The 27,688-nt window shown below is 39.6% G+C and overlaps 1 protein-coding gene across 1 annotated transcript in view; it reads right to left on the bottom strand.

The window, feature by feature from the left end:
- Positions 1-21,919: 21,919 nt before the first annotated feature.
- PRKCQ (protein kinase C theta) overlaps positions 21,920-27,688 on the bottom strand; it is a 71,780-nt gene continuing 66,011 nt past the window's right edge. Inside the window, exons 16-17 of the mRNA XM_016219777.2 lie at positions 24,065-24,193; positions 21,920-23,262 (exon numbers count right to left, since the gene is read on the bottom strand). Coding sequence (XP_016075263.2) covers positions 23,107-23,262; positions 24,065-24,193 — 285 coding nt within the window. The 3' untranslated portion in view covers positions 21,920-23,106. The remainder of the gene's footprint in view (positions 23,263-24,064; positions 24,194-27,688) is intronic.

Genomic DNA, 27,688 nt, shown 5'->3' with positions numbered 1-27,688 from the left:
TAATTTTTGCAAGCTTACCTTATAGACATTCTTCTGTTCTTTCACGAGACAAATAAAATGTGGTTGTCTTTCTTTTGAAGATGTTTGAAGCTGTTGACATGTTCTTATATTGCCTTCTGGTTAATAACTTGAACAAGAATTTCTCCAGAGATGGCTGGGATGAGTTGTGGAGTATAATTATGATTAACTTTACTAGTCAATGCCTACTCGTTTCCCAAATCAGTTGTTCTTAATGTTGCAGCATCACTTGCATGTTCAACTTCTTTGTCCATCTGCTGGATGTGTAATGGTATTTAATTGTGGTTTTTATTTTCACAGTAATGGAGAGGGGTAAAAGGAAATTTAACGTAGAGTTTTACGTGACCAAGGACATTTCTCACCACCCAGTCTGAGTTGGTCTAAAAAGGACATGTGGAAGAAAGAATTAAACCCAGATGCTTGCTGCTCTTGTAACTTCGTAAAACAGGACTTAATATTGGTATTCCTTCCCCACCCCTAAAGTTGGAGTATGTATTTCTTTTTCATTTTATATATGCTTTCTGGAATTTCTCATTGGAATTCCATTTCAACTATTCTTGAAAGAAATTTCAGACACCATAATTTTGATAACAGAAGTATATTTTCTTTCCTTTAGGTTAAAGTGAGTAAACCTACAGAAGGGTGACTCCCATTTTGTAGCATGGAGGAGATATTATAGCAAGAATGCTGATACACTGAAAAGCTATCATTTTCATGGAATGGGAAAAATAAGATTAAGGTAGCAAACCAAGATGAAGTTTCTTTGTTCGTACAATTAGTCCAAAGGCAAAATTACAAATCTTATAATATAGAAGGATTAGCTCACTATGCCTTTGGTGGAGTGAGTTAAAAGGCTGGCTGATACTATGACAACTCAAAATTTAAGAGACCTGGTGTAATTTTAGGCTGTCTTCCATTCAAAGAAGTGTGTTAGTAGCTCATTAACTGTATAGGAAACGGTTGTGGGGACAGAGAGCAAGCCAGTCCTTCAGCGCTGTTTGGGCATTCACTCCCCAGTAAATGCCTTTATTTATTGATTCGTTGATTTTCAGATGATTTGCAATTTGTCCTTATTGAGGAATATTTATGGGATTGTTCGATATGTTACCAGTTTGGCACAATATACACTTTTAAACCGATATAAATTCCTAGGTAAATGAATAAAGCTCTTAAGTTGGAATTTCAAGTGCCAGAGATCACAGCTAGTTTGCTGTTTAGGACTTCGCACTGGCTGAGTGAGGCTGACCAGAAAATACCTTTTCCTTAATGTTTGCTGCCTTCTTGGGAGGAAATTTAGGGCATAGGGTGAAACTTTATTTCTAGGTCAACAGCTGCCAAGATTGACCCCAAACAGCTTTATGGCCAGGGCATTAAGTAGCAATGGTGTTCAGAAATGCTTAGGGGCATTTTTGTTTTTTTAAAATGGCCCCAGGGGTGGTGGTAATGGGCATTATTGGCCTTTAGTGCTTGATAAGAAGGATCTAGGAAATTAGAATTGGGCAAAGGAGAGTTTAGTTATCTTGAAATTTGTTTTAAGATGTAAAAGAAATTCATTATTCTTAAATCAGTTTATAAATCCAATGCAATCCAAATAAAAATATCAAGTGGGAGTTTCAAAAGTGAAATTTAAGCTAATTTACATTTTATTTGTAATAGTAAATGTGTAAGATAGACAAGTTTTTGCAAAAGAGCAATTGCCTTGCAATATATCAAATTGTCCTATAAAATGATAGTAATCAAAACAGTTGATTCTTGGTGGAAGAATAGATAAATAGCTTGATAGATCATAGCAGAGAATGTTTAAAGATGTGTATGGTAAAATATGACAAAGATAGAATTTTAAATCAGTAGGAAGAAGACAAATTATCCATTCAATAAGCAGTATTGAGTCACTTAGTTACCATTTGAAGAATCAGTAAGGTTAGATCCCTACCACACACCACATATTAAAGAAATTCTTGATTGATTAGATCAGTGCTTCCTGACCAGTGTGTATTCTGCACTGGTAGAGTATAAGTGGGATACAAGTAGCTTGATCCCTTCAACAGGTAGGTCAGCTGGGCACAACTGGTATTGTCAGAATTCCTAGGTTTGTTGCTGTCTTTTTTAATCATTCATGAGCATAGTTGCTCATGTACCCTAGTTTGCTGTAAAAGATGGTAATTTTCTTATGTTTCAACAACTTAAAAAAGGTTAGGCTTACTTTAAAAAACAAAACAGCCTGGCTGACTGTGGCTCAGCGGTTGAGCGTCAACCTAGGATCCAGGCGATCCGGGTTCGATTCCAGGTCAGGGCACATGCCTGGGTTGCAGGCTTGATCCCCAGTTGGGAGTGTGTAAGAGGTAGCCGCTCAATGACTCTCTCATCATTGATGTTTCTATCTCTCTCTCCCTCTCCCTTCTTCTCTCTGAAATCAATAAAGATATATTAAAAACACACACACACACAAAACGACAAAAAAACCAAATGAACTATAAATGTTAAAACTTCTTATCAGTGTCGAGAACAAGGAAACAATCTACCCTGCATTCCTTGGGTCCTTCTGTAACAGTCTGTTCTTAAACCTAAATATTTGCAATCCTCAGGTAGATATGGACATGGGAAGATCAAAAGGTATCACACACACACACACACACACACACACACACACACACACACACACACACAGAGTTAGGAAACATTGGATTAAATGTCCAAATGAAAATGTATTAAAAATATTTGAGCATTCCACTTTTGGGCCAAGATGGAGTAACAGGAATTAGATTTACCTTCTTGACTGAAATGACTAAAAACCAACAAAATAAATGAAATAACAGTTATCAAGATATTGTGCATTAGATAAGAAGCAAATGAGGTGAGCCTCAGGACTGTACCAGCCTAGAAAAAGTTTCAAGGTCATGATGAGTGGAGGGGCAACCTAACTAAGCAGACTCTGGCAGTTTCCTTGAGTTGAGTAGATGGAACCGGGAGTCCACAGGGTCCACGGCAGCTAGACCTCACAAGACAGTGTATCAGAGAGGAGTGGGTAGCACAGAAAGAGAGAGCTCCTGAGATTTGTAGAGAATCCCACTCAAGTATTCAGTTGAGAACTGTTCAGTGCATGTGCATGAGGAAACTACCCATAGTGAGGGGGAAACTGCCAGAAAGGACTAGGGAGAAGAGTAGTGTCCAGAGCTCACAAAGAGCCTGAGATAGTGCTTATTTACAACAGTCAGAGTGCAAAGCCTCATACTCCACAAGACAGTGAATAAAGTACAAAGAATGAGCTCATCTCAGTAATGCAGAAAAACGACCCTTAGACTAAACATTTTTTCTAGTTTTGTCTATCAAAGCTTAAAGCAAGATCTGAAAGGATCAAACAGTTTCCAACTAACTTTATCACAGCACAAAACAAAGCTCAAATATTTTTAGTAGTACAAAAATAGCCAGTACCCCAAGAAAGAAAAATTTCAATGTCTGACACCCATAAAAAACCTACCAAGCATACAAATAAATCCCATAGTGAGGAGAAAAGAAGTCACTTAATCAATACTGATCCAGAAATGAAATAGATGAAATTAATAGGCAAGGACATTAAATGTATTGTTATAACTGCATTCCATAAGTTCAACAAGCTAGAAGAAATATTAGACATGTTAAGTGTAGGCTTGGAAGGTATTTTAAAAAACAAATTAAACTTCTAGAGATGGAGACTACAAAGTCTGAGATGAAAAATACACTGATTAAGATTAATGGCAGATTAGATATTGCAGAAGAAAAGATCTATAAACCCGAAGATGTAGTAATAGAAACCATCCAAGGTAAAGCCCTGAGAGAAAAGTGACCAAAGAAAAATAATAACAGGACAGACGTGTGAACTACTGGATAACTTTAATTGGCCAAATATATAGGCAGTTGGAGTTCCCAAAGCAAGGGAGGAGGGAGAAGAAATATTTAAAGAAATAATAGTTCCCTTTCCAAAGATGATGAAAACTTTAAACCCACAGATTCAGTAAGCTCAATAAATCCCATGCACAGGAAACATGAAAAAAACTGTACCAGGACATGTTATAACCAAATTTCTTAAAACCAGCAAGAAAGAGAAATCTGAAATCCAAGAAAATACATATAGACACACATACTCAAAATTTGCAGGAAATTTTGGCTTATTTATGAACCCCAGGTTAAGAATGCCCTAATTTAGATTAAGAAGGTGAAGCCATGAGGACAAGCTCATGGTGAGGGAGAGGTAACAAATTATACTGTAAACCTGAGGTTAAAGTTTGGTTACTGCCATTCATAAAACTCCCTTTATGGTGAAAATCCCAGGACCATGTTTCCATGTGTGATTCTGGGGTTGTGGGGTCATAGTATGGATGGAGCTACTTTGCTGGCAATTGTCTAACATTTTTATCATTTGGGAAAGGATTGGATGTGTTTATAGGCTACTTGGCAAATAGGCCTCCCAGGAGAGTCAAACATTCACCATGACAAAGCAATTTGGATTCTTGATATGGCTGACCCAGTGTATAACGAGATTCTTATTTTTGTTCAGTCATTTTAGGACCAAACTCTGCTATTAGGATCAACTTTCCTCTTGATAAATTCACCACCATAAATACCAATGATATGATTTATTCTTGGAGGAAATACAATTTTGGGGCACTAGAGGTCTCCACCTTACCACACAGCAGATGACATCTCTGGAAAACCTTAAAGGAACAATTTCCATGACAACTGTGAGTGGGTACCCTTTCCCTGGAGAGTGGGAGGGGAGGGGGTTGAGGAGAGGGTAATCTGTGTGACGGTGGGGCAGTTGTTCAGTGGGTAGTTTCTACTTTCTCTTGAGTAGGTATCATCTGTTGGTGTTTTGAAATATTGACTAAATTTGAGTAGGCTTTGCTGGACTTAGATTTTCCACTTGTTTTTCAGATTTACATCTTTGGTTGGACACCCCAAGGTTCTTAAAACCTGCAACATTGGAAAAAAACCAACGAATATGCGGCCATTACTACAGAGAGATTCTCTTCCCCTTTGGATTTTGAGCTGACTTTTCCCTAATAACAACATCCCCATTTTAAAATTAATTACATGCCACTGTTTGCATTTTAAGGTATCACATGCGAATTCAAAGAACTTTGGGTTTATTGAAAAGAAAGGAAAAGGTGCACTTGTAACATCTGTGAAGCAGAATCAGATTTGGAGTATGAAAAAATTTTAGATTGCCAAAATGTCTTGGTATTTGTCCCTTGCCAGAGGGTGCTGATGAACTGGCAGGAATGCTCAGACTACTGTCCTGTGTAAATCCCATGTACTCCTTCCTCTCAGAGATCTGTCAGGGTGCTTCTGACTTTCTCAAGGAGACAGGAAGCAACGCTAAGCATGGTTACTCCATCTTGTTGCGTCTTTTCCTTCTCTTCTCTCCAGTCCTGGTCGGCTACTACAGTAAGGGGGAAAGAAAACCTGGGTGCTACTCCTTACCAGATGCTCCCCAACTGTCACCCCACTCTTGGCACTTATTCAGAAGCTGTCAGTGCCCCTCTCCATCCACACTCTGATGGCCACTTACAGAATCATAGAGGTTTGAGGAAGTGTTGGTGACAGATTTCATTAAACTAGAATTCTTGAAAACACTCTGAATGCCTCTGACAAAGTGGTTATATATTCTGTGCTTGATTAGTTCCAACTCCAGGGAACTTCCTACCTCCCAGGCAGCCTGTCTTATCTATCATCTATCTATCATCTATCTATCTATCTATCTATCTATCTATCTATCTATCTATCTATCTATCTATCATCTATCTATCTATCTATCTATCTATCTATCTATCTATCTATCTATCTATCATCTATCATCTATCTATCTATCATCTATCATCTATCTATCTATCTATCTATCTATCTATCTATCTATCTATCTATCTATCTATCATCTATCTATCTATCATCTATCTATCTATCTATCTATCTATCATCTATCTATCTATCTATCATCTATCATCATCATCTATCTATCTATATCTATCTATCATCTCTATCTATCTATCTATCTATCTATCTATCTATCTATCTATCTATCTATCTATCTATCTATCTATCTATCTATCTATCATCTATCATCTACCTATCTCTATCTATCTATCTATCTATCTATCTATCTATCTATCTATCTATCTATCTATCTATCTATCTATCATCTATCTATCTATCTATCTATCTATCTATCATCTATCATCATCATCTATCTATCTATATCTATCTATCTATCATATCTATCTATCTATCTATCTATCTATCTATCTATCTATCTATCTATCTATTATCTATCTATCTATCTATCTATCTATCTATCTATCTATCTATCATCTATCTATCTATCATCTATCTATCTATCTATCATCTATCTATCTATCTATCTATCTATCTATCTATCTATCTATCTATCTATCTATCTATCTATCTATCTATCTATCATCTATCATCATCTATCTATCTATCTATCATCTATCTATCTATCTATCTATCTATCTATCTATCTATCTATCTATCATCTATCTATCTATCTATCTATCTATCTATCTATCTATCTATCTATCATCTATCTATCATCTAGCTATCTATCATCTATCTATCTATCTATCTATCTATCTATCTATCTATCTATCTATCTATCTATCATCTATCTATCTATCTATCTATCTATCTATCTATCTATCTATCATCTATCTATCATCTATCTATCATCTATCATCTATCATCATCATCTATCATCACTCCTTTCCTTTTCTCTCTCCCTTTACATATATATATGTGTGTGTGTATGTGTATGCGTACATGGTATGTGTGTGTTAAATGTCTTAACTGTTTCTCCTTAATTAATCTCAACTAGATTTGTGTACTGCTTTTTTTTAATTTAAAAATTTTGAGATTATTTTATGGTTTCCTACTAATAAAGATGAGAATTTATTTTACCTACTCCCCTATACACATACCCTCTGCTCTCCCCATATTCTCCCAGCTAGGTTATAACTCTCAATTTGATTAATTTTCATTTACATAATTATTGGCATGTGACTTTTATGCAGAGTGGATCTACTTAATATATTATGATTACCTTTGCTTTAAAAATTTATTTAGCAAAATTTTCAATTACATTTGACATTCAATACTACTTTATATTAGTTTCAAGTGTACAGCATAGTGGGTAGGCTTTAAAAAAGTGTTTTTAGCCCAGCCGGGCATGGCTCAGTGGTTGAGCATCGACTTAGGATCCAGGCGATCAGGGTTTGATTCCTGGTCAGGGCACATGCCTGGGTTGCGGGCTCAATCCCCAGTCGGGGGCATGCAGGAGGCAGCCAATAAATGACTCTCTCATCATTGATGTTTCTATGTCTCTCTCTCCCTCTCCTTTCCTCTCTCTGAAATGAATAAAGATATATTTTAAAAAATGTTTTTATTGATTTTAGAGAGAGAGGGGAAGGGAGAGGGGGAGAGAAGCATCAAGCAGTTGCCTCCTGCACACTCCCTACTGAGGACTGAGCCCACAACCCCGGGCATGTGCCCTGACTGAGAATAGAACTATAACCTCCTGGTTAAAACCCTTTAAAAATTCTTATTATGTGGACATTGAACCTCAGGACTGAAACTTCAATTTGTTTATCTTTTTTTCTAACATTTTCTAGCTCTCCTTTTGATCTATTTTCTGAGAGATTTCTTTATCATTATTTTCTAAACTATTTGTTTTTTTTAGAAACTTTTAAATCAATTTTTGAAATTTCCCCAATAACTTTTTCTTCTCTGAATTTTTAGAAGAATCCAGGTCTTTTTTATGGATGTAATATGGAAGCAACATTTTCTTTTTCTATGAAAATTATAATTATTGTTGTTATTATTTAGTTTTCTCCTGTTCCCCATGTTTTCTCTGTTGTCTTTGTTTTCTCTCAACCCCCCCCCCCCTCATTATTTTAGTTTATGTCTTTTAGGTTAGATAGAGCTTTTCTTCAAGAGCTTGGTGATTCTTAGTTATCTGTTTACATTTTGGAGAAAGACACTAAAATTATGATTGGGAATTGTGAGTGCTTGGGATGGATTTATACATTAGTGGAACTCACTTAAAGGTAAAGAGGCAGGAACCCAGCTATTTCCATGAAGTTCCCTACATGGCTGGGTCTATTGGGTTTTCTCTTGGGCTGAATAATTTCCTCAGAAAGAAATGCTCTAATCCCCAGCTATGGGAGAGATAATTATTTTGGAAATGAAGTGAAGGAAGGTAACTGGTGGTGGTGGTGTGGTCTTTCCATTCAATGTATGGACTTTGACTTAATATCTCACCTTTTGATATAATGACTTAACCTCACTCTCCATTGAAGGTCCTTGAGTCCAGATCTTCTCAAGGGAGCAAATCCTTTGTCTTCAGTTGGCTGCTAGATTGAGCAGTATCTTGGCTGAATGGAGAAAGTAACTCTAGAAGGTCTAACTGCTGCCTCTATAAACTTTCAGTCTCTACCCCCATCATCAGCTCCACTTTACACCTTGCCTTATAGAATATTTTTCACAATTGAAATTTCTGTTTATTTCTGAGATTCTATGGAATACATAGACCTCGGGTTAAGGATGTATCTCTTCACTGGGCCAAGTCTTATTCAACTGCTTTCTAGCTTCCAAAGTTTTGTTAACAGCTCTCATTGCTGTTATCTCTTTTCTTGTTCACTTTGTCCTTTTAAGTAATATAACTTTAAAAAGTTAAGTGAGGTTGGGAAAGAAGTGGATGAAATGCTGTGTTCAGTGCATTGTGTTTCTTTTTGTTTTAGTTGAGATATAATTCACGTGTCTTCCTTATATTAATTACAGCTGCTGTCATTTTTGCTTGTGCCAGGGTTCTGTTTTTTCTCCCTTCAAGCTAAATGAAACAAGTGTAATTCCTCTTTCATATAATCATAACCTTCAAACATTTGTCCACAGGACCAAAGCTTCTCTTTTCCTTCTCTGTAAGGTCTTCTCTTTTCCAAGCTAAACGTCTCCAGTTTTTTTGACTGTTCTGATGTGACATAATTTGTTTTTCCTCTATCTTTTTGGTAACTTTTTTCTCAAATAGCTTCAATTCTTTGAGGTCCCTCTTAAAATGTAGCACTTAACCTCTTGGCGTGGCCAGATAATTTCAGAATATGGCATTATTGTTCCTAGATTCTCCACTTTACCCTTAACCCACTACTAGGTCTTCCCTGGGGAAGTAGAGGCTTTGGTGTGCAAGTCTGCAACTGAATAAATCTTACCAACAGAAACAACACATTATACTATACCACAGCCTTCCTTAAATTGAGAGAATAGAAGTGTTATGAAGGTTCTTGCTGCACATTTGAAGGTTTTATGTGTATATACACACATATATATGCATGTTACATTGGTCTCTAATATATATATATAGTAGTCATGCAGATGACTACCTCATAATCGAGTATTATCATGTGGTTTCAGAACTGTGTTAATCAACATGGTAGCTACTAGACACATGTGACTGTTTAAATTTAAAATAAGGTAATTAACATGTGTATTTTATATATATATATATATATATATATATATATATATATATATATATGTATATACTCTACCTTATTGCTCTTATACTGCTATAAAACCAAAGTAAGGACATGACTTGTAAAGGTTAATGCAAATTAAACTATAAAAGTAATAAAATTAAAATTAACAATATTCATTTTATGTGATGATAACAATGGGAGACTTAAACTAAACCACCACTTTGTTATAAAAGTGCACATTCCTACCATAGTGCAAATTCTTAATCATAGTTAGATTATGTATGATGTGAGGACTCCATCCATTGCTTTTCTCTATTGAAACTATCAAAGAAGAATCAGTTATGTGTCTTGATGTGTTTGACTTTCATTTGTCACAAATGCTTATGTGCACCTCAGCTCCTTTCTTACAGCACATGAAAAATTAATTCTGTTGGTGCTATCATTGCCATGAACAATGTACACCACAAGCTTTGGATGGCAACAATATCTAATAGAGCTTTCTTTAGTGATGAAAGTGTATCTGTGCTGTACAAAATGGCAGCCAATAGCCACACATGGCTATTGTTAATTTTAATTTTATTACTTTTATAGTTTAATTTGCATTAACTTTACAAGTCATGCCCTTACTTTGGTTTTATAGCTGTATAAGAGCAATAAGGTAGAGTATATACATATATATAATACACACATATAGTGTACACACACACACACACACATATATATGTATGTTTTTTTTTTGCTTGTTCACGTTTAAGTTTGAGCCCCTCTTTTGGTCATCAGATAGAATTATTTTTCTTATAACAGAGGTCTCTAAATTATTTCTGTTGGGATACATTAGTATAATAACAATGCTGATATGTTAGTAGGTGCCTATTATATATTGGGTGGTTTACTAAGTCCTTTGCATGCATTACCTCATTCACTTCTCATAACTCCCCTATGAGGTTAGCACTATTATTGTCCTCATTCTAGAAATGAGGGGATTGAGGCACAGAGGGTTTAAATGACTTGTCCAGGGTTGCGCATCATGTAGTGGTTAAACTGGGATGTAAAGTGGCCAGTTTGATTCCAGAACACACTTGCTGGGGCATGGTGCTGTTTTGCATACTTGCATACTGATAAAGAGCTCAGGCGCTGGAATGATACAGCTCTTTTTAAAGATTCTTGGCAAGATATCTAACCTTTCCAAGCCTGTGTCCTTATTATAAGAGGGGCAATTATGCTGTCCTCAGAGGGTTGTTCTGAGGAATAAGTGAAGTAATAAACGTAAAGCACCTCACACAGTGCCTGGTACTTGGCAAAATTTTCCATAAGGAAATCTTGTACTCTGTTAACAGAACCTGGTGGAATGATGGCTATTGGGAGGCACATGACAGTGTGGGCATATTGGGAATATTGTAGCTAACTTGAGTCTCTGATGCGGGTCTGACCTGCTCTTCCTTATCAAATCACTTTGTATACAGTGATATATTTTATTGCCAAAGTTTCATTAGCAATAGAAGTAGTATAGAAGGCAAAGAACTGAGAGGCAGGAAATGGGTTCCCTGCCCAGGGCATTTGTTTCCTCTCTCCCTGGTGGGATATCACCCCACCTCCCAGAGAAGTCCTCCAAGTGGGAGTTGCTTCCACCCCTCTGAGGGTGCTTTCCTGGCAGTGAGTTGAGAGCTACACAGAAACAACCTTGGGGGTTGCTTACTCCATCCCCAAATACCTTTGGGCTTTGGTTGTTTGAGTCTGCTCTTAACTACTGTTGTTTTAAAAGACGAAATGAGGAGGGAAGCATTCCTGACCACTGTCAACTGGTGTGGTCCCAAAGGCCTCATGGGAGGTTGGAGCATCAGCTGGGCCTTGGGGAGTGGGTTGATTTTGGGTTGTTTACCCCAAAAGATGTAGGAGGACCTTTCAGGCTGGTAGGAGAAAATGAGTCAAAGTTCTGGGATAGGAATACACATAAGGTACATCGGGAGCAATGAGTCAGCCAGTCTGATGCTAATCACTCTGTTGTGGTTGTAATAGTTTAGTTAATTTCTCTCTCTCTCTCTCTCTCTCTCTCTCTCTCTCTCTCTCTCTGTCACACACACACACACACACACACATAAACACAAACACACACACACGAGACACACTCAGGACTCTGGGCTCAGAGGACACATGGAGAAACAAGCAGTCAGGACTACAGTAAACCCTATGGAGACTGCACCTATGTGATCGAGGAAATGAATGCATCCAGCAACTTGAGTTCCCTGGCCAGCTTTCTGATTGGAAAGTGCTCCCACCTCTGTCAAGATGACTCCCTGAATGAGTTAGAGTGAGTGGGGTGCTAGAGGACCGAAATAAGACTGACTTGAGGGTTGCCCACAATGCTAACTTCCCAGCAGCTCTGTGGACCCTTTAGCAGCAACTCCAGGCTGTGAGAGCAACCCTAGGAGTCCTCAGAATTGGTTAGTTCTTGGTCACTATTCTAGTGGTTCCTCATTATGGTGAAAGACTGCACTATCATGGCTTCTATGATTGTTCTCTACCCCTCGGCTTCTGCTATTCCTCTCCTTTGCCTTGTGGCCTCTGCTTGGATGAAGTCTCTCTTTGTCAATTGCTTTCTGCTTCTTCCTAAAGTTCCCCAAAAGAAAGAATCTGATACCCAAATTCAGTTACTCACTGCTGGACAAAGCACTTACCACCAGGCCTTCTCAAAACTAGTCCCGCCCATTGACAGATAATCACAGTTAGATGCTTACCCACAGTTGAATTCATTCACTCAACAAAGTTTATTGAGTCCCTGCCAGGGTGCCAGGATCGGTGATAAAAGGCAGGCTATGTGTGCATCTGAAATCTCTCATGAACACTGTGGAACGAAAAGCAACATAATCTTGATTCCAATACACGTTTGTGTGTATAAAGGAGCAGAACTCTTAGGGCAGAACAAAACAAAATAAAAAGGTCTTCATTTTGCCTACTGCCCATTCAAACCTATTTGTGGGGCTAATTCTTCCAAACTTGGCATCTCATAAGTTTCAGGACTTTTCTGGTTCTTTCCAGGTGACTGAAGATAACCTCCCTTCTACTTTTCCCTTAAGTCCCATTTCAGCAACTTAAAAGTTCTGTGCCAGGTAATACTCCATAATCCGTTTAGAGTAAGTCTTCTCGCCTCCTCCAGTTCAAGTAGGCTGCATGCTGTGGTCAGCTTCTTTGTGATTTCTCACTTCTCCATGCTTTAGTCTGTTTTTTCTGGCTTGATTACGTGGTCTCTGCTCTCCTGTACTTTCTCTGAAGCTGGGAGAGGAGAGGTAAAGAGTAAGGGGTGGTGGGAGAAGTCTTCTTTGATTTGCACGGTTGTGAATGGATTTTGGCATTTTCTGGGCCTGGTAGGTGGTTAAAGCTGATGTTTTCTCTCATAGGAGCCTTTGTTGGGTCCACCCCAGACAGATGTTCTGCATACTGAGATCTCTGTTTGTATTTTCATACATGCTCAAAGGCATCTCTCTTCTGGTTGATGGTGTATGACTTCTTCCTCTACACTTAGGCATTTGTGGGCAAAACCCCAGCAGAGCAGCTGCACAGGTCGTCTTGCTAACAGGCTGTGAGAAAACTCTGGGTAGCCTCTCTCAATGTCCCACATCTTGTACATGGGTAGTATTCATGCCTCTTCCTTTGTCTGCATGTGCAGTAAAAGGTCCATTAGAACAGTCAAACTCTCAGTTCACATCATCCTAAAAAACACTGATCTTTCTTTTTCCAACTTTGACTGGGCCCCAAGGAAAAGTTCTCATTTCTGCTGGCAAGATTGAGTCTAGGCAGAAGTACAATGTGAGAGAGAATCGAGGATGGTGGTGAGATGGCCAGGCTTCCATGAGATTGTCTCCCTGAACTGATTTCCCCAGAAATGGAGCAGGGAAGGCCAGGTGTGAACCTGAACCAGATGAGTCCACTTAGAACTGTAAATTACAGGATATTACACTGTTAGATGTAGCAGGAATGCTACCATCTGGAATGAAGAATCTGATGTTAAGAGATCTGGGTTTAAGTCTCCATTGGGCAAATTTCTAGATAAGTCACCATCTCCCAGAGCCTTGTCCTCCTCATCTATTGAGTAGGTATATTAATAAGCAATTTCAAAGGGCTCTTGAAAGAATAGAGTGATATGTGCTAGTCCTTTGTACACTCTAACATATGAAGCAAACATTAATATTGTTAGTCATCAACAAATTTACACAGGCAACACTTATTAAAAGCCAGTTATGAATGAAATATTATTTTGGGTACCGTGGAGGGGATACAATTTTGGATGTTATTATTTCTAAGAGCCAATTCTTAGAAATGTCTCCTGCTGGGGGCCCTTGTTGGGGGTCTCCAGGCAGCATGAGGATACTAGATGCCTCACAAGGGATGTGTAGGGACCAAGAACGAGGGAGAGGAGAGCTGAGAGGGAAAGAGGGGGCCTGAGGCTAGTCTCAGTTCTGCAAAGGATGGAATCAGCGAGTGCCTGTGTATGTGGAAAGTATTGCTCATCGACCTTTGCAGCTTCTCAGATTAGAACCAGAAAATGTTTGCGCTAGAAGGGACCTTAGATAGTATCTTGCCTGACCCCCCTTATTTGGAGTCCCCCAAAGATTAAATCACTTATTCAAAGTTTCATGGTGAACGAGAAGTAGAGCCCTTTCAGAACAAAGGGCCTGAACCTTTCTGATCCTCTGCTCTAGCCTTTCCCTTCACTTAGCTGTTCCCGCGGGGCCCTGTCCATTCTCTTCCTCCTTCAAGTGGGCATGTTTGGCAGACCTTTGTGCACATTTTCATCTGGAGCAAGGGAGGAGGAAGCATTCCCTTCCATGTAACTGGAGATCCGCAGACTTGATATGATTTTTAGGACAGGTACCCTAACATCTGAATCAATGCTTCTGAAGACAGGCACCTATTTCTACTGCATTTATGAGGCTCTCAGTGTTCATTTCAGCAGCATGTCTATTTAAAAAAATCACAATAATCTCAATCTGCTCATGACAATATCACGGCACTTCTGTCAGACTGTCAATTTGTTGTTCTAATTGCCTGAGGGAGGGCCAGTCCTTAGCCCTGAGGCCCCCTGCAGTGTTTTATTGTCTTCATCAGGCTTCTCAGGTCTGGAACAGCTCAGTTTATGTGCATTTGTAGATTACTCTTCATCTAGGCTACCTTGGTGCCCAAAGTGCAAAAATAAACAGCAAATACACAGAGCGGTCCTCCATAGGTGTAGCTTTATCCTCATGTTTAATTTGAAGTTTCAGATGTTAACTTTACCTGATTGTTCTTTCGTTCTAATCAGGTTTTGACCCACACAGCAAATTAACACGGCTTCCTCCACTCATTCTTTTCCCAGCCCGAGTCAGACAAATGGCACACAGCTTCCCAACTCACTCCACCTTCCTGGCCGGGGAGAGGGCAGGGGCCACTCAACCAGGATAAACAAACGTGCTCTCCTGCCCTCTTCACTGCAGGTAAGTAAGGAAGCTACGGGCAAGTAATCTATACTGACTTGCTTGTTTCCTTCGGTTGGAGGGTGTTACTTTGTCTTGGCAAGTTATTTCCCCTTTGATTGTTTCCCTCTTAGATTTACCATATTCAAGACTGGTCTGATTGAGAAGACTGCACTATTCTGGACCTTGTTTTAAGTAAGGTGAGGTTAATCACCAGCAGCAGGGGAGTAAGCACTTCATTGCCTCCGTGACACAATGAGCGGAAGCCACACGTTTACGGCGATGCCACATCACCTTGGTTTTATAACTTGCTCTGCTCTTGAGGGAATCTCTTGTGCTCTGCTCGTCTGGCCTGGAAGGAATGGGAAGGCAAGGTGGTCTAGACATTTTCTCATTGCTGTAGCCTTTGTAAATAGACCCACTTGTGAAGATGCCGGGTAAAGAAGCTTTGAGGGAGGAGTGAGAGTAACACTGCAGCCAGATGCTTGCCTGCTGTCCTGCTTTTACCACTGCGCAGTGATGAAAAATAAAAGAAGGTGCTGGAAAGAGAGACCTGGTTGAATTTAAGTCCTCCGAGGGCCACGATGACGGCTCTTCTGTGTGCTGTGAAGGCAGGTTGGGCTGAGAAGGTGGGGCGTAGGTTTAGTAAAGGAATGTTGATGGTGTAACATAGAGACAGAGGGGCAATAGCCCCCATATGGAAAGAAGATGTACAGTTTAGTTTCAAATGAGAAAGAATTGCGAAAAGCGTGTTTTTGGGATAAAAGTTGGAGTTTTGTAGTTAGAGAGACCTGGGATCAAATCTGCTGTGGCTAATTACTAGATGTGTGACTTCGAGCTGTAAAATGGGGCAGTGAAATGGGAATATAATAATTATAATGCCTCTCTCATGGGGTTATTGTGTATATCTGCTTCCCTTCTGGCACATAAGATGCTTAATACATGTTAGTGCTTTTCCAGCTTCCCTTCTCTAGACCAAAGCTCTTCTATGGAACGTTTGGAATCCTTATTTCACTCTAATTTGTTGAGGAAGCCATGGTCATGAAGACCGCATGCAAGGAGCTCAAGAATGGGCTCCTTGCCCTGGCCCAGTGACTCAGTTGGTTCAACATTGTCCCTGCACTGAAATGTCACTGGTTCGATTCCCAGTCAGGTTATATACCCAGGTTGTGGGTTTGATCCCTGGTCAGGGTGCGTGCAGCTGGCAACTGATCAATGTTTCTTTCTCACATCAATGTTTCTCTCCCACTCACTCTAAAAAAAATCCATAAAACATATCCAAAAAAAAAAAAAAAAGAATGGGTTGCTCCCTCCCTCACTCTCCAGCTGTGACTTCAGGGGTGCCACTTATCTTCTGGAAATTCCTCCAAATGCAAACTGAGGGATTTGTATAGCTGAGTGTCCTCCAGTTCTGAGAGTTAATGAAGCATTGCCTTTATTATTTTAGGAAAGCATGGCCATCTGCCTTCACATCTCCTCTCTGGGAAGATGATAGAAGATGGAGAGAAGAAAGTGAGGCCCAGTGATCAAAGTTAGAAAAGTCCCATCTCCGGAAATTAGAATGTGCATAAATTAACAAAACACTTCCATCCCATTTTAAAACAGGACCATCATACACTGCTATAAACAGACTCTATAAGTACATACGACTGTTTTAAATATGCATTTGTCACAAAAGCTGTGACACAAAATGAACAAAAATTAATATGGACACAGATTTATTCTCAGTTCACACACGTGTCTGGAGGGAAGATTCACAGTAACTTAAGAAGTGGATGTCAGGTAAAAGTAGAACTTACTTAAAAAGTGGTGAGTTTGTAACCCAGAGACTAAGTTTGTGATCATGAGATTAGAGGTCTTATCACTTTCTTGCTTTAGAAGGAAGCTCAGTTTTTCTGAAAAGGCCAAGAATAGCGCATTACCAAAAATAAAACTGGCCTCAAATCCACTCTAAAAATCAGTGTAACAAATACACTAAAATGTTGAAAACTATTTGGAGGTCTCCTTTGGCTGATGGGCCACACAGGTGGAATTACATGGCACAGTCACTTATCTTTGTTCTGCTGGGAGAAGTGGGCACTTTTTTTGTTTCCCTTAGTGGTGGGAGTGGGGGGCCTCTTCTGGGGCAGAGATAGGTTTCAGGGCTCTCCCCATGCAGAGGTCTGGCCACTGTGGTCTTCCCATCAAGGGACAGCAGAGAGTTCCTTGTGAGCAGTCTGCCTGGACCACAGGACCTCAGCTCAGATACAGGAAGGGGAGGCCAAGGGACTGGGGGCGCCAAGCGCTTGGTCTTTAATTCAGCGCAGCTACTCTGTCATGACATCTTCTTTTTCTAAAAACCTTTTTTTAGAGTATTTTTTTAAATCCTCACCTGAGGATATGTTTTCATTGATTTTTAGAGAGAGGAAGGGAGAGAGAGAGAGAGAGACACTGATGTGAGAGAGAATCATCTGTCGTTTGCCTCTTGTACATGCCCTGACCGGTAATTGAACCCACAACCTTTTGGTGTATAGGACGATGTTCCAAGCAACTGAGCCATCTGGCTAGGGCTGTCACTCCATCTCCTTGGTCAGTGCTTTTTTTCTCTTAGCATCTTCCATCTATAAAAGTTGATTCAGCCTTTCTGGCGCTGATGCTTCAGGGACCTACTGGTGCAAGGGCTTAAAAGATGCACGTGCTCCTTCATTCATTAAATACAAATAAGTAGCCCTATGAGACATATGTATGGTGAGTTCAGTATGTAGGGATTATTTACCTTATTGTATTCATATTTTTTAAATTAAAAAGAAAAATTCTCCAGCTTTATTGAGGTATAACTGACAAAAAATTTCATATATGTAAGGTGTACAACTTGATGTTTTGATCTATGTATATACATTGTGAGATTTTCAACATCATCAAACTAATTAATGAATCCATACCCTCACATACTTACCTTTTTCTTTTGTGGTGAGAACACTTAAGATCTACTCTCAATAAATTTCAAGTATACAATTCAGTATTATTAATGGCAGTCAGCATGCTGTAAATTAGATCCCCAGAACTTATTCATCTTGCATGACTACAACTTTGTATCCCTTGACCAGTATCATCTCATTTCCTCCTCCAAGTCCCTGGCAACCCCCATTCTACTGTCTGTTTCTAAGAGTGTGATCATTTTAGATTCCATGTAAAGTGAGATCACGCAATATTCATCTTTCTTTGGCTTATTTCACTTAGCACAATGTCCTCTAGGTTCGTTCATGTTGTTGCAAATGGTAGAATTTCCTTTTGTAAGAGTGAATAAATTCCATTATATATATACACACCATATTTTCTTCATCCATTTATCCATTTATGGGCGTTTAGGTTGTTTCCATATCTAAGCCATTGTGAATAATTCTGCAGTGAACATAGGATGTATGTATCATTTTGAATTAGTGTTTTGGATTTCTTTGGATAAATACCCAAAAATGAGATTGTTGGATTATATGGTAGTTCTGTTTTTAGTTTTTTGAGGGACTTCCATACTGTCTTCCATAATAGCTGTACCAGTTTGTATTTCCATCAACAAGTGCACAGGGTTCCCTTTTCTCCAGATCCTTGCCAACACTTATTTCTTGACTTTTTGATATAACTATTCTAACAGGTGTGAGGTGATGTCCTCATTCTCAGATGAATGATCTTATATGTAGAAAACTGAGTGGATCTTCACTCCAGAAAATTTGCTTCCAGCTTGGCAGAAAACTTTTACTTAACATTTTTTTTTTCTTCTTTTTTTCATTTATGCCTCCGGTGTTAAGCTTTGAGGATTTTGTTGTGCTCTGTTGGCATAATTTCTGTGGCTCCACTGTGCCTATGGAATGACATTCAGACTCTTTTCCCAAATATTTGCAGCACTGGGAAGCTGGCTCTAATGTACTTTTCTGTCTTTAATCTTCTGTTACTCCATGTGTTTCCCCTAATCCATTGATTTGCTTACTCTCGCCAAAGGCCAAGCCCCATGTGTGTAGTTCTTACAGTAGTGTGGGAGGTTGTCACCAGGACAAGAACAGCGGATTCTAACTACAGACGAATCCAGCACCTTGCCTTGAAGATAGTAGAAGTGTATCCGCCTTAGACCTCAGAGGAAAGGGTGCTCTCCAGGAGGAAACAGCAAGATTAACCCAAAGACAGCTTCAGGGCCTCTACATAGAGATTAGAATGGTTTTCATTCAGGCTATCTTTAGGATCTACTCTAACTTTATGACATCTGCACAGAGCCTTCAAGGAACACTGTCACCAAACAAGAAAAAAGTTTTTAGTCTGTGGGAGAAAAATATGTGGATAAAATCATTTCTACGTATAAAATCATGCAGTTACCAAACTTTGGCTAGTATTTTGAGTAGTACACATCTTAGAGGAGAGAGGAAAATTTACAGAGTTCTTTGGGTGGATCCTGAAGACAAATCAGGTACTTCTGGTGCATAGTAGGTACACATTAAATATTTGTTGAGTAATTTTCTGATTGGAGAGCAAAAAATCGTCTAATGAATAACAGGCTGACTGAATGGTTTTCTGGTCTCTTACTACAATGTTTTAGAAAGAAGCACAAGCCTGGCCGGGCGTGGCTCAGTGGTTGAATGTTGACTTAGGATCTAGGCAATCAGGGTTTGATTCCTGGTCAGGGCACATGCCCGGGTTGTGGGCTCCATTCCCATTTGGGGCGTGCAAGAGGCAGCCGATCAATGACTCTCATCATTGATGTTTCTATCTCTCTCTCCCTCTCCTTTCCTCTCTCTGAAATCAATAAAAGATATATTAAAAAAAGAAAGAAAGAAAGAAAGAAACACGAGAATGGGCCTCTACATAGAGATTAGAATGGTTTTCATTCAGGCTATCTTTAGGATCTACTCTAACTTTATGACATCTGCACAGAGCCTTTTTCTAAATAAGGTCCCATTCACAGGTGCCTGGTGGACAAATCTTGTGAGGGGCCACCATTCAAATACTACACAGTGTATTCATTTATTGACCCATTTCCCCAAAACTCTTTGAGCACTAACATTCAAAGGAATTGTGGGAAGTATAAAGATGAACTGGACAGAGATCCTGCCCTCAGGAGTTTACAGCCTAGAAAGGGGAGGCAAAGCATACCCTTTTATAGCTTGACAGAAAATGGTGAGAAATACAATAAGATTGGAGCTTAGAGAAGTGAGATATAGATACATCAGCTCAGGCTGGGGAGCAACGAGGAGAGGGGGATACCTCATGGCAGACCCATCAATTGAACTGGATCTCTAGAGACAGGAAGACATTAAACATATGGGGATGGGGCATTTGGGGTAGAAAAACCAGCATCAGGGAGGTTCGGAGGTGGGAAACAATGGATGTGGACAGTCAATGTTAAGAAATTCAGATTGCCTGAATGAAGCACAGGTGAGTGAAAGGTAGAAATGAGAGGTAAAGGTAGAGAGGCTGTCTGGGCACGAATGGGTGGTCTTGAATAGGCTTTAGCCAGTGAAGATAACACAGGGCTTTGAACATGAGTGTGATGGGATAAAATCTTTGATCTGTGAAGATAATATTTTTGTTTTTCATAAATAATAAAAATTATTTTAAGCTAAAGACATTTAAGATTCAACAGATGCAGAAAGAAGATCTCTTGGGGTTTTTCTTATCTGACAATAAGCAAAAGCTTCAATGAAACGAGGATCACCATAAATTCCTTCTCTGGGGCCGGTCTGTTCCCTTCAAAGAGTGAGACCAAAGGTAAACCTACTTCCTGTAAATCCTGTCTGTGGGGGAGTTTTATGGCCCTGAAGAAGATAGAAAGACTACACTCAAACATCATCATAAACTTTCTCTCCTGTTTGTTGTCCTGGAACCCCATTTGTCTTTCCTAAAGAAACCTATTTGTTCTTTCCATAGAAGCTTTTCTCTCCTTTCCTTTTCTCATGCTAAGTTAGGTATTTCAGCCCCCAATTCTCACCGGTCCTTTGAGTAACTCATCACTGAGCCCTCCCACGGTGTGTGCCCTGGGTGTGTAAATAACATCATGCCTCTCTTGCTGATCTGTCTTTTGTTAGTTTAATTTGCAGCCCCCAGGTACCTAATATAGGGAGTAGGAAAAGTTATTTTTACCTAAGAATTTATAATATAGGTTGTATATATGAATTAAAATGGAGAGAGAGACTTAAGATGGGGAGATTGACCCAGGCATAATTAGCAGGAAAGAAAATAAGAGATGAGTATGTATTTTGGAGAGATTGTAGAAGCAGAATCATAATGATTTTGTTAAAAAATAAATGGGAGAGGGGATAGTCAACTAGTCAAAGATGACTGAAGTTCTGAGCCTGGATGACTGGGCCTATGACGGTGCCATTAACAGAAACAGGAAATACGCTAAGGATAAAGACTGTAAGCACATAGAATAGTTAATGGGTCCTGTTTGAAGCCTGGCAGAGAGGTGGAGATGTAGATTTGGGATGAATTGGATTGAGTGAGCTTTAAAACAGAAGGTGGAGAGAACCAAGGGAAAGTGAAGGCAAGGAAGGGGGGCGGAGTTGGAAGTGATTTGGGGCAGAAGGAGGAAAAGGGGTCTGCCAAGGAGGTAATCAAAGGTGGCAGGGATCAAAGGGGAAGGTGCTGTGTCAGAGTGTCTGAGGGGCTGAGATAAAAGAGAGGGTCTTTCTTGGTATAAAATGCTGTAGAAAGGTAGATGAGGGCCTGGAATACTCCACAAGAAGTATTAGTCCATCAAGTGGGCTGGAAAGAAGGTGTAGTCCATGAAGAAAGCAGTGGCAGGAGAGAGAGGTTGAAGAGCAGAGCTGAATTCGGGTGTTGGAGAAGTAGAGGCAACATGTGTTACTACCCCGTCAGGAAATCTTGTTGTGAAGGGAAAGAGGAACAGAATACCAGTGACTTAAGGGTTATCCGAGTTTCTCACCCACTTTGGGATTTTTATTGATTCCCAAAATTTAAAACATCAGCTCAATGCTAGCTGTATCTCTATGATACCCAATGACAGAACCAGTTCTTGGGGGAACAAGTAGGGAATTAAACTATTAAGAGACATCTTTCTTTCTTTTATTCCATGTTTACATATCCACCTCTGTCATTAAGTCACAACATTTTATCAAAATATACAAACAGCACAGATACTTAAAAATGTATAGTTAGAATTCTAATTAAACAAGATCGACTGCTACAATTAGCATGCATGGGTCTTTTATCTTGAGTGATGCCTAAAGAGAGACTTATGAGTCATCAATTCATCAGTAATGGTATAAGGGACAGTTTTATTTTTCTCTTGAAAGAATTATACACTCATTTCTTTACTTGTTATAATAAATGTGAAGATGGTATTGGGTGAGTGACTGCCATTGTACTGATATCAACTGAGAATGGATGGATAGAAAGGTTTTATTGGCAGGAGTACCATGATTCTATCTTTGTTGAACTCTAAATTTAATATCTATGTTGACAAGATCACCAGAGTGGGTATTTTATTAAAACCTTCCATATCAGTGACATGAACTCTTCCCACTTTCCATTTTCCTCTTTCCTGTGGATTTCATGGTTAATCAGAATGATGGATTTATAAATCTCAAGTTACAAAGCTATGTTTATTGTGAAGGACTCCTATTCAGGGCTTCCTCCCCCCTACCATTCACACTTCCACAGATGTACACAGAAAAAAATGGGTTAGTGGTTACTTGTCTGCAGCTTAAATGAAACCCATTACTACACCAGGCAACATGCTGTTTCAGTCTTGAGATGCTTGCTCTCACTTTGTTCCTTGAGTCACCAAGTGTTTCATTGATCAGCAGTTGGTGCACAAGTGAAGAGCCACCATTAGAGCAGAATTAAGTTTCCAAATTTTTCACAGTGTGAAGAACCATCTTTCAAGTAAATAACTATGGTTAGTCATGACCTAACTTCAAGAGTGGCTGTGAAAGATGACAAGAGAAACCAAAGGCATTGTCATTAGTGAAGATGAGTTGGTTTCTGCTACAGATGCAAAGTCAGTGAGGAGCTGAAAGGCCTCAGCCTTTATTGTTGAGTGTTTCTTTTCTTTCCCAAGTTGAAAAGGAACCCAAGGAGTATCACTCGAACCAGTTCACAGAGAGAAGGCAAATTCCTTCTGTGTCTAGAGTGGGGATTCAGGATATCAGCATCTCCATCCCAGGGTTAATGAAGGAAAAGTTTCTGAACATGTTCTGGTCCATACTGTTGATCAGCGCTCTGTCGGCGAATGACAGCCGGGGTTTCTCATTTAAGAATTCCTTGTCAAAATTGCTGCAGTCATATGGTGATTTCTTGATCAGAGTTTAAGGGGAGAAAAAAGGGAAGAAAATCAGCCACTGAATTAATTATCTGTACTTTTGTTATCGAGGCTATAATTTGTGTATGACAGCACTGGTGTTTGCAGACAAACTAAACTGAAGTAATACTTACAGATGATCATATGTGGTTTTTGTTGAACATCTCTAATATCCTGACTCATCAATTTATCAATAGTATAATTAAATTCATATAAAAGAATTCCATAAACATTCAAATAGGATTTAATGTTTCTTGCTAATAGTTTATACATGAAGCAGAACTGGCAACCTTTGGAAAAGTGATGAGCCCATATTCGACCTGTCCTTTTAGTCTGCAGGGACTAGTGGGTAGGTGGTGGGGCTGGGGGTGGGTTGTGGGGGTGGTGGGAGGTGAGAGTAGAAGGAAGGAGTTTTGCAGATTATATATTCCTGTTCTTTTATCAACTTCCTTCACTGCCACTGGTTCTCCCATCCACATTAATTTTATTACTAAACATCTTGGGCTGTCTTCCAAGACAACAAAGATTGGGACAAGCTCTCCTCAAGCCACCTGGTCCATTTGGTGCTCATGACAAAGAAAGAGAGAAAATGTAAACACAAACACTTATTCATAAATTCTGTTCAGTATGGTGTACAATTCAGCTTTCTAAGACTCTCAAAAGTAAGCCCTATGTTTGAAGCATAACTGAGAGTCAGTCTTCTCCCACCCTCAAGGGGACAGGCAGGCAGCTTGGGAGTAGAGGGAGAATGGCTGGAACCAGGTGGTACCCATCCCTGCTCCAGGGTGTCTCCTTACCACTTTAGGCCTGAACGGTGGATCAATCTCTTTTCTTTCAAGCTCTTCCCAATTGATCTCCTGAAACAATGGGTGCTGGCGGATGTTTCCCCTTACTCCCAGCCTTTTTTCAGGTTCCCTCACAAAGAGCTGAAAAGGAACAGAAAGGGAGCAATTACTTCCCGAGGGATGCACCAATTAGCCTCAGATGGAGGTGGCATTTCTTAGTGTATGAGTCACATGAATTTGACTTCACAAAGATAAAGGCCTAGCTTTTTGGCACTTGCTTTTCTAACCTTATTTTTTTCACTTACCGTTAATAACTGTTGACTCAAGTCAACTGGTGGCAACACGCTCCCCCGAAACAAGCCTTTTGAATATTCTGGAGTCTGAGATTTTCCTTCCTTACTCCCTCGAAATGCTATTTTTTGAGTTGTATAGACCTGGTTTGAAATTAGCTTTACCCTGTGTTATTTACAGGACCTCTGGCAAGTTTTGTCACCTGTAAAGTGGGTGAAGTGTCTTCCCCACAGGGCCATTCTGAGGGTTAAATGAAATAACAATACACACACACATACACATACACACACGTGCACTGCTTCCTGGTCTGTAAAATCCAACAACATAGAATAAGTGATCAATTTATTTATTGTTTGGCTGATTGCCCATTAATCGAGTTTGATTTCTTACAAAGCTGTCTTTTTGGAATTACAGCCTCGTTATATTGGTATAATGTAACCTAGTCCCTAGTAAACTAAGCAGCTTTGGAGAAACGACTGATTATCTAGAATCACTCTTGAATTCTGCAAATCTGCTGGATGAGCAATCCTTCAAATCCTCTTTCCTCATCTCTGACTTGTTACATAGATATTTTCCTCTTCTGTCCCTTCTCCTGTTACTTTCCCCCATGAAGTCAAAATGAACATTGGCCAGGACAGGAAAGAAACCTGGAAACTCTTTTCAAACTTAAACAAACACGTCAAGGGCATTAAGGAACAGGAGGGTCCAGACATGAAACTAGAAAAGTCATCGTTCCCCTGTGTGTCCGGAATTGTCATCCCCCTCTTATATCAGCTAGATGTTTATTTATAAAGTAATTGCTAGTTGGAGGGTGTCATAGGAGGCCCTGGGTCTTAAACAGAACCCATGGTGAAATGCAGTATTTTCCATGAGGTTCTGGCAGAACCTGACCTCCATTCACACTTAAATTGCAGGTATCTCTTGTTTTTACCTCTTATAAGAATAGCCAGTCTGTGTTTTAAAACACTGCTTTACTTGTGTTACCTTCTACTTGAAAAGCTTCAAAGGCTCTACTCTATAAAAAATTTAAAAATAAAAATAAAATAAACAAAGTAGCAAAGTGGAGATTTCTTTCTTTATTTAAAATTAGGAGAGTCTTTTTAGCAATCTAAGTGAAATGCTCATGCAACCACTCCAGTGTGTGCAAGTGGTCAGTCATGGGCATGGTCCTACTTCCTCTCGCCTTGCCATGAGTTGGTCACTGAGGCCTCTCAATGGAAACTTGAGTTCCAAAGCATCTCATTAGAAAACCACTGCACAGTGGAAATAACATGAGACTCTCATCCTAAGAGGCTGACTACCCACATGGCCTTGGGCAAATTTTCTGAGTCTCAGTTTCCTTACCTGTAAAATGCAGGGTGAAGCAAGGGGATCTACACTTCTGTGAGTCCCAAAGTCCTCTGAGCCCCTGGGCAGGCGTTCCAGGCTCTCTGTAGCCAGATGCCAACACACATCCTTCGATTCCCATTGCAACCCTCTCTACTGTCTAGACAAGTCTACTCATGGAATATGCCACCTGCCTTTCCTACCTCTGACCTTTGCTAATGACACTTCCATCTTGAAAGGATGCCTCCCCCACATTCTGCTCCCATTTCCTTTTCCTCATCTTTAAATCCTGACCCACCTTTCAGGTTCATCTTACACCCCCTCTTCTTTGTGAAGCTTCTTTGATCACCTCTACTCACAGCGAGCTCTCCCTCCTTTTCAAGTCATATCCATTGTCATATGGTTAATTAGAGTCAGGCACTGGGCTAGATGCCTTAGCTACATCATCCTGATTTTGAAAACAGATTCTAACAGCAGATATTGTTATGTCAGTTGAGGAAACCGAGCTCACAATCACTAAGAAACTTGCTCACAGGTCCAGCCAGCGATAGAGCCAAATTATAAACAGCCCCTTCCTATTTGTGGTATTGGATAGTCTGTGCTTCACAGAATGTCTTCCCTCTATCAGAGAATTAGCTATGCATATACATACACACATGCATGCACACACATATATGACTATCCTTACTAGAGTGAAAACTCTGGAGGGCAGATACCATTTATGTTTCTATTTCTTACAGAGTCTAGCACAGTGCCATACACAAAGTAGATGGTCAATAAATGCTTGTTGAATAAGTGAGTAAGCTGTCTTTCCACTCTCTTTGCAGATTACATGTCTTCAGACCTCATCTTCTGTTAGCCTCTTATCTTCAGCATACAGAAAAGGCACAAAGTTCACAGTGCAACGTATTTTTCTGTAGACTCAATCACCAGTGTGAGTCACCAGGTGGAAAAGTAGATTGATTTTTTAGAAGCAGAGGGAATAAGTGACTTGCCCCATATCTCTTCCCTTGAAATGATCATAATAAATTATTGACCTCTACTTCTTAAGGAAATTTTGATGAAACAAGATTAGAGAGAAGATGTAAGTGCCTCAAGAAAAGGCCCAAAACTAGATCATGTTGTTATAATTAAATGCTTCAGTGAATTAAGTTAGAAGTAACTGCTGGAGGCCAAGTGTGTACCATACTAGGGTTTCCATTAGTTTTTTCTAGTAACGTGTGGCATTTGTACCAAGAGGATCATGACAAAAAGCCTGTTATATGTACCTGTGAAATTTTAAAAAATATTTTAAAAGATAAAATGTATAATGAGAATATAATATGATCTCCAGTTTCGAGACTCAGAATTCTTTCTTGTTTTGCACACAAGGGTAAATTAGCATCTTTTCTGCCCTGCAGCAAATTACTCCCTCCCCCTCCCTGTCCTGAAGATGACTGGTGACCTCACGGGAGTTCATTGGGTCTGTGTTAGAGAATTTGCATCGAGGGAATAAATGTTCATGTAGAAATTCTTGCTTTTGTTCATAAAAGCTGTCAAAAGGGTGGTTTACATTGATAGGAAATAGTACACTGCTTACATAAATGGCCAGGATGTAGCTAGAGTTTGTTTAAATTTATTCAACTGTCTAGGTAAGAAAGCGGTGCTGGGCTGCTGAGGAAGGCCCTCCCTGTGCTTAGCACCTGACACTGGAATCTTCTGTCTCTCTGTCCACTCCTCAGATACACTTTTCTATAAAAAGGAGAGGCATTTCTGTTTAAGATCATTAGTTTTCCATCATTTTTCCAAACAAATGGACAGGACATCCTGGATGAATAAATGGGGAAGAAAGAGGCATGTCTTTGGCAATAGTCAACTGTGCTGCAGTGTTCCAGCTGTAATTCTTTTTTGTTGTTGTTAATCCTTACCCGAGGATATTTTTCCATTGATTTTTAGAGAGAATAGAAGGGAGGGAGGGAGGGAGAGAGAGAGAGACAAAGACATTGATGTGAGAGAGACACATCGATTGTTTGCCTCCTG

The sequence above is a fragment of the Miniopterus natalensis genome, chromosome 1 (assembly GCF_054644295.1).
Source record: "Miniopterus natalensis isolate mMinNat1 chromosome 1, mMinNat1.hap1, whole genome shotgun sequence".
NCBI classification, from domain to species: domain Eukaryota; kingdom Metazoa; phylum Chordata; class Mammalia; order Chiroptera; family Miniopteridae; genus Miniopterus; species Miniopterus natalensis.
The sequence above is the reverse complement of the archived record's forward strand: the minus strand, read 5'-3'. Positions and strand labels throughout refer to the sequence as shown.